The sequence below is a fragment of the Anomaloglossus baeobatrachus genome, chromosome 4 (genome assembly GCF_048569485.1).
Source record: "Anomaloglossus baeobatrachus isolate aAnoBae1 chromosome 4, aAnoBae1.hap1, whole genome shotgun sequence".
In the NCBI taxonomy this organism is placed as follows: Eukaryota; Metazoa; Chordata; class Amphibia; order Anura; family Aromobatidae; genus Anomaloglossus; species Anomaloglossus baeobatrachus.
The window spans coordinates 371,330,340-371,343,546 of NC_134356.1; the positions used below are offsets into that span (position 1 = coordinate 371,330,340).

Below are 13,207 nucleotides of genomic sequence, written 5' to 3' on the forward strand. Positions count from 1 at the left end.
TGTCCAGTGGAAGCCTCACTATCGCTGAGAGAGTATGAAACTCCATGCCAAGATAAGTCAGAGATTGGGTCGGGGTTAGATGAGACTTTGGAAAGTTGATAATCCACCCGAAACTCTGGAGAGTGTCTAGTGCCACCTTCAGACTGTGTTGGCATGCCTCTTGAGAGGGTGCCTTTATAAGCAGGTCGTCTAGATACGGGATGACCGAGTGACCCTGCGAGTGCAGAACAGCTACTACTGCTGCCATGACTTTGGTGAAGACCCGGGGGGCTGTTGCCAGACCGAAAGGTAACGCTACGAACTGTAGGTGTTCGTCGTGTATGACGAAGCGTAGGAAACGCTGATGCTCTGGTGCAATCGGCACGTGGAGATACGCATCTTTGATGTCTATTGATGCTAGAAAATCTCCTTGAGACATTGAGGCTATGACGGAGCGTAGGGATTCCATCCGGAACCTCCTGACTTTTACGTGTCTGTTGAGCAACTTTAGATCCAGGACGGGTCGATACGATCCGTCCTTTTTTGGGACCACAAACAGATTGGAGTAAAAACCGTGACCTTGTTCCTGAAGAGGGACGGAGGTCACCACTCCTTCCGCCTTTAGAGCGGCCACCGCCTGCAACAGAGCATCGGCTCGGTCTGGTGGTGGAGAAGTTCTGAAGAAACGAGTTGGCGGACGAGAACTGAACTCTATCCTGTACCCGTGAGACAGAATATCCCTCACCCAACGGTCTTTGACGCGTGACAGCCAAATGTCGCCAAAGTGGGAAAGCCTCCCACCGACCGCGGGTGTGGGAATCGGAGACCGCAAGTCAGGAGGACGCCGTCTTGGCAACGGTTCCTCCGGCTGTCCTTTTTGGGCGTGACTGAGACCTCCAAGAATCTGAGCGTCTCTGGTCTTTTTGAGTCTTTTTTGACGAGGCGAATTGGGACCTGCCCGGTCCTCGAAAGGACCGATAACCAGACTGACCCTTCCTCTGTTGGGGTTTGTTTTGTCTGTGTTGCGGTAAGGATGAGTCCTTACCCTTGGAGTGTTTGATGATTTCATCCAAACGCTCTCCAAACAATCGGTCACGAGAAAAAGGCAAATTGGTTAAGCACTTCTTGGAATGAGAATCTGCTTTCCAATGTCTCAACCACAGGGCCCTACGCAAAACAACGGAGTTGGCTGACGCCACTGCCGTGCGGCTTGTAGCGTCAAGAACAGCATTAATCGCGTACGACGCGAATGCCGCCATTTGCGAGGTCAATGGTGCTACCTGCGGGGCAAATGCACGTGTGACTGAGTCGACTCGCGCAAGCCCGGCTGAGATAGCTTGGAGTGCCCATACGGCCGCAAAAGAAGGCGCTAATGACGCTCCAATCGCTTCATAGATGGATTTCAGCCAGAGCTCCATCTGCCTGTCAGTGGCATCTTTAAGTGCCGCTCCATCTTCAACTGCAACCAAGGATCTAGCTGCAAGCCTGGAAATTGGAGGATCCACTTTTGGACACTGGGTCCAACCCTTGACCACCTCAGGGGGAAAAGGGTAGCGTGTATCTTTAAGCCGTTTAGGAAAACGCCTTTCAGGATAAGCGTGGGGTTTCTGGATTGCGTCTCTAAAGTCAGCGTGGTCCAGAAAAGTGCTTAATGTACGCTTAGGGTATCTGAAATGGATTCTCTCGTGCTGCGAAGCTGACTCCTCTACAAGAGGAGCTGGTGGGGAAATATTTAACATCTTATTGATGTTAAATATAAGATCATTAACTATGGCGTCACCATCTGGTGTATCTAGATTGAGAGCGGTCCCAGGATCAGAATCCTGATCAGTTACGTCCGCCTCATCACCCATAGATTCATCTCGCTGGGATCCTGACCATTGAGATGAATGTGAAGGCCCGTCATAGCGAGCCCGCTTAGGCTGCCCGGGGCCATCGTCCGAGTCAGAGTCTTCACCCTGAGGTGTATATGCCCGTCCCGGAGCTTGGAGCTGAGGGGGACCAGGGGGCAATGATTGCACAGTGTCCGTGGCCTGAAGTACAGGCCTAGCTCGCAATGTGTCAAGAATTTGTGACATAGTGAGAGACATTCTGTCAGCAAAAGCTGCAAACTCAGTTCCTGTCACCTGGACAGCATTCACAGGTGGTACACCCTGGGTCACGTCCAGCAGAGGTCCCGACTGTGCAAGCGCCGCAGGGGCCGAGCACTGCACACAATGGGGGTCCGTGGAGCCTGCTGGTAGAAAAGTCCCACATGCGGTGCAGGAAGCATATAATGTCTGTGCCTTGGCACCCTTGCGTTTTACGGACGACATGCTGCTGGCTCTCTGCAATGTGAGAGAGTCTATAGCCAAAGGGCGACCAGCGCTATGTAATACCAAGTATTTGTAGAAACAAAATACTAAGAATACTACTGGCACAAGAGGGGGTGAGCCCTGAGGGCTGCTTACCGCCCGCTGAATAGCGGGTAAGAGGCGCAGAATTCCTTGTCTGGGTCTCCCCGGCTCCCCTCTGCAGCTCAGCGTGTCAGCAGGAATGGCTGCCGGCGTCTGTGGAGAGGGGCGGTCCGTGGGAGTTCCCAAACAGAAGTGCGGGAAACAGTGTCCCCTCTGTGCCGATTGTGAGGGCTGGAGTATGTAAAAACGACTCCAGCCCTCGGCGCTGATGCACTGGCCAGCGTCCCGCCCCTCTCCTGACTGGCAGGTCTGGGGGCGGGAACGAACGGAAGCAGGCCGCAAAAGCCGGGGACTCGAGTTATCAGCGCGGCCGCCGTAAAAGCGCGGGCCGCGCTGAAGTCCCCGGCGCACCACAAGTGCCAGCCGCGCCGCAGTCCCAGCGGCCGGCGTGACCGATTTCCAGAAGTGGCCAGCGTCCCGCCCCTCTCCTGACTGGCAGGTCTGGGGGCGGGAACGAACGGAAGCAGGCCGCAAAAGCCGGGGACTCGAGTTATCAGCGCGGCCGCCGTAAAAGCGCGGGCCGCGCTGAAGTCCCCGGCGCACCACAAGTGCCAGCCGCGCCGCAGTCCCAGCGGCCGGCGCGACCGATTCCCATAAGTGTGCCTGCTTCAGCGAAGCTGAATGAGGCCATGGCACAAGCGCCGTAGCGCTGATGTCCCCCGGCGCACTACAACACCCAGCATGCTGCGGTGTGAGCGCCAAATGCACGGGGACACAGAGTACCTTGAGGAAGCAGGGCCATGTCCCTGATGTACTCCGCTCCATCCAGCATCTTCTCCAGGGGCTGTAGATGGAGCACGGTCTCAGTGCCTGGAGACCAGTAAATCCCACTTCACCCAGAGCCCTGTAAAAAGGGATGGGGAAGGAATCAGCATGTGGGCTCCTGCCGCCGTACCCGCAATGGGTACCTCAACCTTACAAACACCTCCGACATACAGTGGGGTGAGAAGGGAGCATGCTGGGAGCCCTGTATGGGCCCTCTTTTCTTCCATCCGACATAGTCAGCAGCTGCTGCTGACTAAAAACAATGGAGCTATGCGTGCGTGTCTGACCTCCTGCGCACAAAGCTAAAACTGAGGAATCCGTACTCCTACGGGAGTGTGTATAGCCAGAAGGGGAGGGGCCTTACACTTTTAAGTGTAGTTCTTTGTGCGGCCTCCAGAGGCAGTAGCTATACACCCACTGTCTGGGTCTCCCAATTAGGAGCGAAAAAGAAAGGTTATGCTCTAATAATTTAGTGAGGGATTGTTTTAGTAACAGATCCCTTAAATAAAATTAAAGGAAAATTCAGATTAATACAAATACAGTGCTGAAATATCGTGCTAGTTATCACTGCTGGAAATTTGCATCATACAGCAATTACAATCAAATCTGTTAGATTGATAAACTGGTGTAAACGCAAAATATATCATGCCAAGGGGTTGGATATGGAGCTTTAAGTTACTCTTAAAAGTATTATACCCCTTCAGGGGAAACCATTGTGTCACATACCAATTAAATGGCATAATATGGGTGTGGCTCAATTATCACTTTAACACTAGAAGTCCCAGGAATTTCGAGCTCCATAGGGTTCCAATGGTAGAAATGTCAAATGACCCCTCTCTGGGACTTTTAGTGTTAAAAACAGGAAATATAAATTTGTGCAGGCAGAACAAAGGCACAAACACTAGATTACCTGGTTATTAGAGATAGACAGTCGAAGAGGGGAAAGTTTCCTCTGTTTATCTGGTGATTTCAGTTTGCCAATGGCACCATCATTGTCTAGCAGAAAGTTCTGATTTTGAGATTCTCTTTCTTTAGATGTATCTTTTTCTTTTCTTCCTTTTTTCCTCCTAGTATCATAACCACTGATGAAATTTTCTGTCGGTTCAGAACTGCATCGTAGCACTGGGCACTCTGGATTGTCTTTGAGACACGCACAATCCACCTTGTATTTGCTGAATAAACAAAAACATCACAGATTACATATTCCAATACCAGCAGTTGTGTCATCAAAAGTAACTATGATAAATTGGATGGGCATGGGATGAAGGAATAATTGAATAGTAAAATGTTTAATAAAAGTTCCTGTTTAAAGGGAACCTGTCACCAGTTTTTTTGCCCTATAAGCTGCGGCCACCACCACTGGGTACAACATAAACACTTTATAATATTCACCTAGAAGGTCGCTCCGGTGCAGACTGGACAGATGGGTGGCTTCATTCTACGGGAGCAGCGCCTCCCCTTTCTTCTTTCTTTGCCCTCTTTATTCTGAAGCCAAGGTGCATAACGCGTCTATGTCATACACACGCGCTAGCAGGGCAGTTCAAAGTATTGTAGTGCGCCTGCGCGGGACCTCAATGCTGGCGCGTGTGTATGACAGACGCGTCATGCACCATGGCTTCAGAATAAGGAGGACAAAGATGGCTGAAAGAGGAGGCGCCGCGTCCCAGAGAATGAAGCCACCCATCTGACCAGTCTGCACTGGAGCGACCTTCTAGGTGAATATTATAAAGTGTTTTTTATGTTATACCCAGCGGTCTTGGGCTCTTATATACAGCATGTTAGAATGCTGTATATAAGAGCCCAGTGGTGGTGGCCGCAGCTTATAGGGCAAAAAACTGGTGACAAGTTCCCTTTAATAACTAAAGTGTAATTTCACTGAAAACACCACTCAAGCGGTTTTTGGAGTTTATTTTTCAGTGCTGGAATGGAACTTTAAGTGTAAGCCCTCTGTCATATACTCCCTTTCTGGCGTCCTCATCTTTTTTCTGTGCTACTCCGGTTTTGTGGTACTATCTTATGCCTGTAACTTCTGACTGGACGGAAGCCAGAAGTGATGACACAAGCTCCCAATGCAACTGTAAGAGAGCCAGAATGAGGCTTTCAGACATGTATTGAGTTGTGACCTCCGCTGCGCTCCATAAAACACTAGAGCTGCCGGGCAGGTAACAGAATCACAGGAGACCGACTGGAGAACTGCTGAAAAGATGAAGACTGTGGCAGGTGAGTGCCAGATAGTTGGCAAGGACTTACATTTAAAGCTCCACTCCAGCGCGAACTTAAAATAAAAACAAAACAAAACAAAACCCAACAACAAAAACCATGCTGAAGTGGTGTTTAAAACAAATCTGGTTAAAGAAAAAAAAAAAGATATCACAACTCCTGATATGTTTTACCATATACTTGCCTGCATATTTACAAACATAGTACAATATATTTAGCACTTTGCTTGGAAGACCGAGGCTCTCCTGAGCTGAGCCAACCAACTCAAAAAAGGTACATATGAAACGGTTTCCTCCAGTTGGGAGACCGAGGGGTTGGGACGGGACGTCCGACCCAAGCACAGATTGTGTTTCACAGATGTGACAGACTGGCATAAGCTTGTGTATGGATGCACCCCAACTGCTAACCAAGCTGCTCCAGAATTTATTTTTAATAGGGTAATAATCCACTGACTAAAAACAGACATGGGCCATTTGACTCACCAAACTGCATAATCAAAGTCAAATGCGATTGTAACTTCTGCACCTTTTGGAATGTTTGAAATTGAATATATATATAAATGAACTGTTCCTTCTTCAACAATATGCCGCACCTACAATATGAAGATACAGGTTAATTAAAACATAAAATACTATTGCATATAATAAAATCAGCAGTTGCCAGCATAATTCTCCCTTTTTCAATACCTGAACAATTCTGTACAAAACTAATAATATTCTGGAAATGATACCCTAATAGTAAACCTAGAACAAAGAGGAGTTCCTTACCTCAGCATTAGGTGAACAAGATCTTCTAATAAATCTAGCTTCATTGCCAAATGTCCTTGCATCAACACACATTTCTAACCCATGAAATTTAGAGTAAAATAAAACAAATGGGTATGGTCTATAAAGGAAAAAAAACAAACAAAAACATTTATAAGGATTGAATAATCTCAGCCAATATTAAAAGGTATACTCAAAATACTATTACATGGGAATTTAACGGGCATACTGGTTTCATGCAAGCATATCTAAGTAATGAGTTGCCAGGACCATGCAGTGGTCATTTACGATGCATTTTGCAGTAAACGCATTGTATTTGGACATCAACATGGAATTTTCTGTGCCCAAAGTGAAAAACTGCTCAGTTTTCAAGTAATAAGAACATCATACGTGAATGTGTCACATGGGGTTACTCATTCAACATGCAAGATAGTTACCTCTCCATTAAAGGGGATTGTCTCAACTTATAAAATCAAGTAATGCTGCAATTTTACCTCATATTATAAATCCTCAGCAATCGATAACAGAGGAAATCTTAATTTTTTAATGAATGGCTTATCAAAAATTACAGGTCAGCTCAGAACTGAAGACAAGGAGTGCACACTTGCAAGCCGTTTCCAATACAGGTGGCAAGCGCTGTTCTGACGTTGCACAGATCGCTGGATACAGCCAGCTTCCGTCTCCCTGCTGCAGGCAAAGCTGCCTGTCTTAGCAGTATGAGACAGCACAAAGTTCGGAAAAGCAGCTGAGCCATGCTGGCGGCCAAACTTCCAATCTCAGGATAAGATCAGAACCTCACAGTCCCTTTAACCCCTTCAGCCTCGGGGCACTTTCCGTTTTTGTATTTTTGCTCCCCTTCTTCCGAGAGCCGTAACTTTATTTTTTTGTTAATCTTGCCATATGAGGGCTTGTTTTTTGCGGGACAAGTTGTACTTTTAAATGAAACCATAAGTTTTACCATATGGTGTACTGGAAAATAGCAAAAAAATTCCAAATGCGGATAAATTGCAAAAAAAGTGTGATGGCACAATAGTTTTTGGGATGTTTTATTCACGGTGTTCACTATATGGTAAAACTGATGTGTGGGTATGATGCCTGAGGTCGGTGCGAGTTTGTAGACACCAAACATGTATAGGTTTACTTGTATCTAAGGGGTTAAAAAAAATTCACAAGTTTGTCCAATAAAAGTGGCGCACGTTTTGCGCCATTTTCCGAAACACGTAGCGTTCTTATTTTTTGGGATCTATGGCTCAGTGACTGCTTATTTTTTGCGTCTCGAGCTGACGTTTCTAATGGTTGGAATTTTTTTGCCACTACGCAGTTTACCAAATCGGATTAATTGATTTTATATTTTGATAGATCGGGCATTTCTGAACCCGGCGATACCAAATATGTGTATATTTATTTATTTTTTAACCCTTTAATTTTCAATGGGGGGAAGGGGAGGTGATTTGAACTTTTAGGTTTTTTGTTTTTTTTTTATTTTTTAAAACTTTTTTTCACTTTTTTTTTATTTTACTAGTCCCCCTAGGGGGCTATAGCGATCAGCAATCCGATCGCTATTATCTATCTGCTGATCACAGCTATACAGCTGTAAACAGCAGATACAGTCACTTTCTTTTTCCCTCTGTTCCGTGCCGAAGGAAAACGAAAGTGAAACATCATAGCTGCAGGCGTCATCACATGACCCTGTGCTACGATGGCAACCACCGAAAGTCACGTGATCATGCACGTGACTTCCGGTGGGGGCGGCACTAAGTAAAAAACATGGCCGCGCGCATTTAGATCTTGCTGCCAGACTTTGGCAGCAAGATTTAAGGGGTTAATGGCCACGGGTGGAAGCGATTCCACCCGCGGCTAGCAGGCACACATCAGCTGTTGAAAACAGCTGATATGTGTGCCGACCGCCTGCCCGCGGCAGGGGGCGGGGCTTAACGGGACACGCTCCATGACGGATATATCTGTCCATGGTCGTGAAGGGGTTAATGAAATTTCAATGTGTAGTAATAACTACCTTTGATAGGCTAGCTGCAGTTAAATCACTACTAAAAATGCTTGTTTGAAGGAACCTAACAAGCGTTATTCAAAACACTTGGCAGACAGTGTAATGCTAGAAGCAGTAGGTTCTTGGATTAATCAATATGAGGCCTAGTTGTCCAACATCCGGATGTGTACTGCAGTAACACTGACCTCAGTAAGAAACTACCAATGTTATCAGCAACATTATCAGAAGGTTTCCCAGTGACCTTGATGTACAAGTAAACTACTGCTACCAAGTAGACCGTCTGAACTTAAGCTGAGTGGCCCAGAGGTATGGAGGAACCAGAGGGAGAGCAACAAAAGAACTCTTAGCTCCGGGAAAACCACCTGGAAATGAGAGACTGAGCTATGTTGTAAGAACAACATTGCTCAACTAGAGACGGATGTCAGAAGCATGCAAAAAAACAAGACAAGCATTGGAGAAAACCACAAATGGAAATTCCATTAAAGTACAATAAGTGTTTACAAGAAAACCTGGATCACTGAACTATGGCACAAAGACAAAATGGATTCTAGGTGAAAGCAGATGTAGAATTGGGCAAAGGGTATGGTCTTGAGGACATAACACTCAACTTATGCAGAGTATAGAAGTCTTTCTCAGAAGTCAGTACTCTGGGATTGCAACTGAAAACTCCATGCATGTGACCTTCATCAGTAGATTGTCCAGATAAGGGGTAATAAGTTACGGTATTCAAAGGAAGTGGTATGAGGGGTGGGGGTGGACAAAATCATTCTGAAAACCTTAACGTCACTGTTAGTCCAAGATGATCGTAGGGCTTCAAATATGACCCAAACATAATTAACAGTGATGAAGGAAATTGCTGATTTGAACTTGCAATGGGCACGATAAGATAAACATCCCTGTAACATTAGTGTGATTACTGATGCAGATATACATTTTGAAAACTTGGAACTAGCAGAAATCTGTAAAGGATCCCCAGAAAACGAATAGATCTGGTTAAGTCCTAGAAGGGGACTATTACGACCAATACTTCCCTAATCAAGGTATCATCTACATCAAGGAGGAGAAAAATGCTCTCTTTCCCCCCTCCATGCCTGTGGAGGTCCTAACATTCTTGCCTGGCAGGCCCTCCAAGTTTGGAAGACAGGAAGGATTCAGTGTAATCCTAAAACAAGTTGTCGCAATGAGCAAAGAAAACCGCTTATAAAATTTTAGAAAGGCAAGACAACCGCCTTTAAAGTTCATCAAAATTTGATTTACTGAAGAATGAACTTCAAAAAGGCATGATACTTAAAGGAACAAAACCAGTCATCTTTGGCCAACAAGGAAATCTGACACCAAGATTTCACTAATCTATTAAAATTGTAAGTGATCATGCTAAGATTTTATCAACTGTGCCTTTAAAAACATCTTGCAAAGAAGTCAGGAGGGAGGTGATGTCCTAGTTCTAATATTTCTTGCCTATCACTTCATTGAGACAAGGGTACCTACCTTTTAAAGAAGTAGCCATTAGCTTCAAACTGCTCCCGAAGCATGAATTTTCCTCTGTATTCAATTATTAATGTTTCAGGTTGCAAGTCTTTTGCTGCTTTTAATATTTTTTTGTTCTTCTGCATATAACTCTGTTAGAAACAGATCAATTAAAAATGTTGCACAGTTTTGTTATTCGTTTTACAGGAAAGCTAACCTTATGATCCTTACACAATACATTAGCCATAAAGACATTTTCTCCATGCACTTTGCTACATGAAATGTGTAAAAATATAATTGGCAGTACCTGGCTGTTTCCATATATCCAACTGCAAAGAAAGAAGTACCTAAGTACCCATACTCTTCCTTCCCTGCTCAATCACATTGTTTAACCCCTTCAGCCCCAAGCCTATTTTGACCCTAAAGACCAGGCCATTTTTTGCAATTCTGACCAGTGTCACTTTATGAGGTTATAACTCTGGAACGCTTCAGCGGATCCCGGTGATTCTGAGATTGTTTTTTCGTGACATATTGGGCTTCATGTTAGTGGTAAATTTAGGCCGATATTTTTTGCATTTCTTTGTAAAAAAAACGGAAATTTCGCGAAAATTTTGAAAATTTTGTAATTTTCAAACTTTGAATTTTTATGCTCTAAAACCAACGAGACATATGACACAAAATAATTAATAAATAACATTTTCCACATGTCTACTTTACATCAGAACAATTTTGGGAAAAAAAAAAAAATTAAGGAAGTTATAGGGGTTCAAAGTTTATGAGCAATTTCTCATTTTTACAACAAAATTTACAAAGCCACTTTTTTTTAGGGACCACATCACATTTGAAGCAATTTTGAAAGGTCTACATGACACAGAACACCCAATAGTGACACCATTCCAAAAACAGCACCCCTCAGGCTACTAAAAACCACATTCAAGAAGGTTATTAACCCTTCAGGTGCTTCACAGTAACTAAAGCAATGTGGAAGGAAAAAATGAACATTTTACTTTTTGCAACAAAAATGTTAATTTAGCCTCAAATATTGCATATTCACAAGGGTAGCAGGATTAAATGAACCCCCAAAATTTGTTGGGCAATTTCTACTGAACACGCAGATACCTCATATGTGGCGAAAAAACACTGTTTGGGCGCACGGCAGGACTCGGAAGGGAAGGAGCGCCATTTGACTTTTTTGAACAGAAAATTAGCTGGAATCGTTAGCCGCACCATGTTGCGTTTGGAGAGCCCCTGAGGTGCCGAAACAGTGGAGCTCCCCCACATGTGACCCCATTTTGGAAACTAGACCCCTCATGGAATTTATCTAGATGTTTATTGAGCACTTTGAGCCTCTGGGGGCTTCACAAAAGTTAATAGAGTTGAGCTGTGAAAATAAAAAATTTTTTTTTTACCACAAAATTGTTACTTCAACCAGGTAGCTTTTTTTTCACAAGGGTATCAGGAAAAATTGCACCATAAAATGTATTGTGCAATTTCTCCTGAGTACACAGACACCTCATATGTGGTGGAAATAAAATGTTTGGGCGCACAGCAGGGCTCGGAAGGCAAGGAGCGTCATTTGACGTTTCAAACGCAAAATTGTCTGGGATAATTAGCGTATTCCATGCTGTTTGGAGACCCCCTGAGGTGCCGAAACAGTGGAGCTCCCCCACATGTGACCCCATTTTGGAAACTAGACCCCCAAGGCATAGAAAAAAAAAACAGCGGAAGATGGGGGGGGCGGCAGGTGGGGCGGCAGCAGATGGGGGGGCAGTGGCATATAAAGGGAGCATCTGTGATTGTGAGACGGCGGCTGGGATAGGGTGGGGGCGGATGGGAGAGGGCGCAGTGGATGCAGGAGCGGCAGAGGATGGGGGAGGGGGCGGGAGGGGGGGATGGGTGGGGGGGGAAAGGCGGGAGGGGGGGGGATGGGTGGGGGGGGGAGTGGGAGGTGAGATTGGGGATAGTTACCCTACAGGATGGATCTAGGCAGCTGGATCACAGGAGATGAAGGAGGCAGCAGATCGGGGAGGGTGAGAGGTGGGGGAGGGAGCGCAGCGCAGATCACGGAGGAGACAGGTGAGCAGAGCACAGATCACGGAGGAGACAGGTGAGCAGAGCACAGATCACGGAGGAGACAGGTGAGCAGAGCACAGATCACGGGGGTGAGAGGTGAGGGAGAGCGGACAGCAGATCACGGGGGTGAAAGGTGAGGGAGCACAGATCATGGGGTGACAGGTGAGGGAGCACAGATCACGGGGGTGAGAGATGAGAGAGCGCAGATCACAGGGGAGACAGGTGAGCAGAGCGCAGATCACGGGGGTGAGGTGGAGGGAGAGTGGACAGCAGATCACGGGGTGACAGGTGAGGGAGCACAGATCATGGGGTGACAGGTGAGGGAGCACAGATCACAGGGGTGAGAGATGAGAGAGCGCAGATCACAGGGGAGACAGGTGAGCAGAGCGCAGATCAGGGGGGGTGAGAGGTGGAGGGAGAGTGGACAGCAGATCACGGGGTGACAGGTGAGGGAGCACAGATCACGGGGTGACAGGTGAGGGAGCACAGATCACGGGGGTGAGAGGTGAGAGAGCGCAGATCACGGGGGAGACAGGTGAGCAGAGCGCAGATCACGGGGGTGAGAGGTGGAGGGAGAGTGGACAGCAGATCACGGGGGTGACAGGGGAGGGAGCACAGATCACGGGGGTGACAGGGGAGGGAGCACAGATCACGGGGGTGACAGGGGAGGGAGCACAGATCACGGGGGTGACAGGGGAGGGAGCACAGATCACGGGGGTGACAGGGGAGGGAGCACAGATCACGGGGGTGACAGGGGAGGGAGCACAGATCACGGGGGTGACAGGGGAGGGAGCACAGATCACGGGGGTGACAGGAGAGGGAGCACAGATCACAGGGGTGACAGGGGAGGGAGCGAACATCACGGCGGTGACAGGGGAGGGAGCGCACATCACGGCGGTGACAGGTGTGGGAGCGCACATCACGGCGGTGACAGGGGAGGGAGGACACATCACGGCGGTGACAGGTGTGGGAGCGCACATCACGGTGGTGACAGGGGAGGGAGCGCACATCACAGCGGTGACAGGGGAGGGAGCGCACATCACGGCGGTGACAGGGGAGGGAGCGCACATCACGGCGGTGACAGGGGAGGGAGCGCACATCACGGCGGTGACAGGGGAGGGAGCGCACATCACGGCGGTGACAGGGGAGGGAGCGCACATCACGGCGGTGACAGGGGAGGGAGCGCACATCACGGCGGTGACAGGGGAGGGAGCGCACATCACGGCGGTGACAGATGAGGGAGCGCACATCACGGCGGTGACAGATGAGGGAGCGCACATCACGGCGGTGACAGGTGTGGGAGCACACATCACGGCGGTGACAGGGGAGGGGGCGGGTAGCTGACCACGGGGGTGAGAGGTGGGGGGAGCGTGCAGCACATCACGTAGGGGAGGGGGCGAGCAGCACATCACGGAGGGGAGGGGGCGAGCAGCACATCACGGAGTGGAGGGGGCGAGCAGCACATCACGGACGGGAGG

General features: G+C 47.7%; 1 protein-coding gene across 5 annotated transcripts in view; it reads right to left on the bottom strand.

Annotated features, from left to right (window-relative positions):
* KMT2E (lysine methyltransferase 2E (inactive)) overlaps positions 1-13,207 on the bottom strand; it is a 209,506-nt gene that overhangs the window by 72,867 nt on the left and 123,432 nt on the right. For all 5 annotated transcript variants that reach the window (XM_075345177.1, XM_075345175.1, XM_075345176.1 and 2 more), the window contains 4 exons: positions 9,678-9,808; positions 6,188-6,305; positions 5,903-6,012; positions 4,111-4,372 (listed from right to left, as the gene is read on the bottom strand). In XM_075345177.1, coding sequence (XP_075201292.1) covers positions 4,111-4,372; positions 5,903-6,012; positions 6,188-6,305; positions 9,678-9,808 — 621 coding nt within the window. The remainder of the gene's footprint in view (positions 1-4,110; positions 4,373-5,902; positions 6,013-6,187; positions 6,306-9,677; positions 9,809-13,207) is intronic.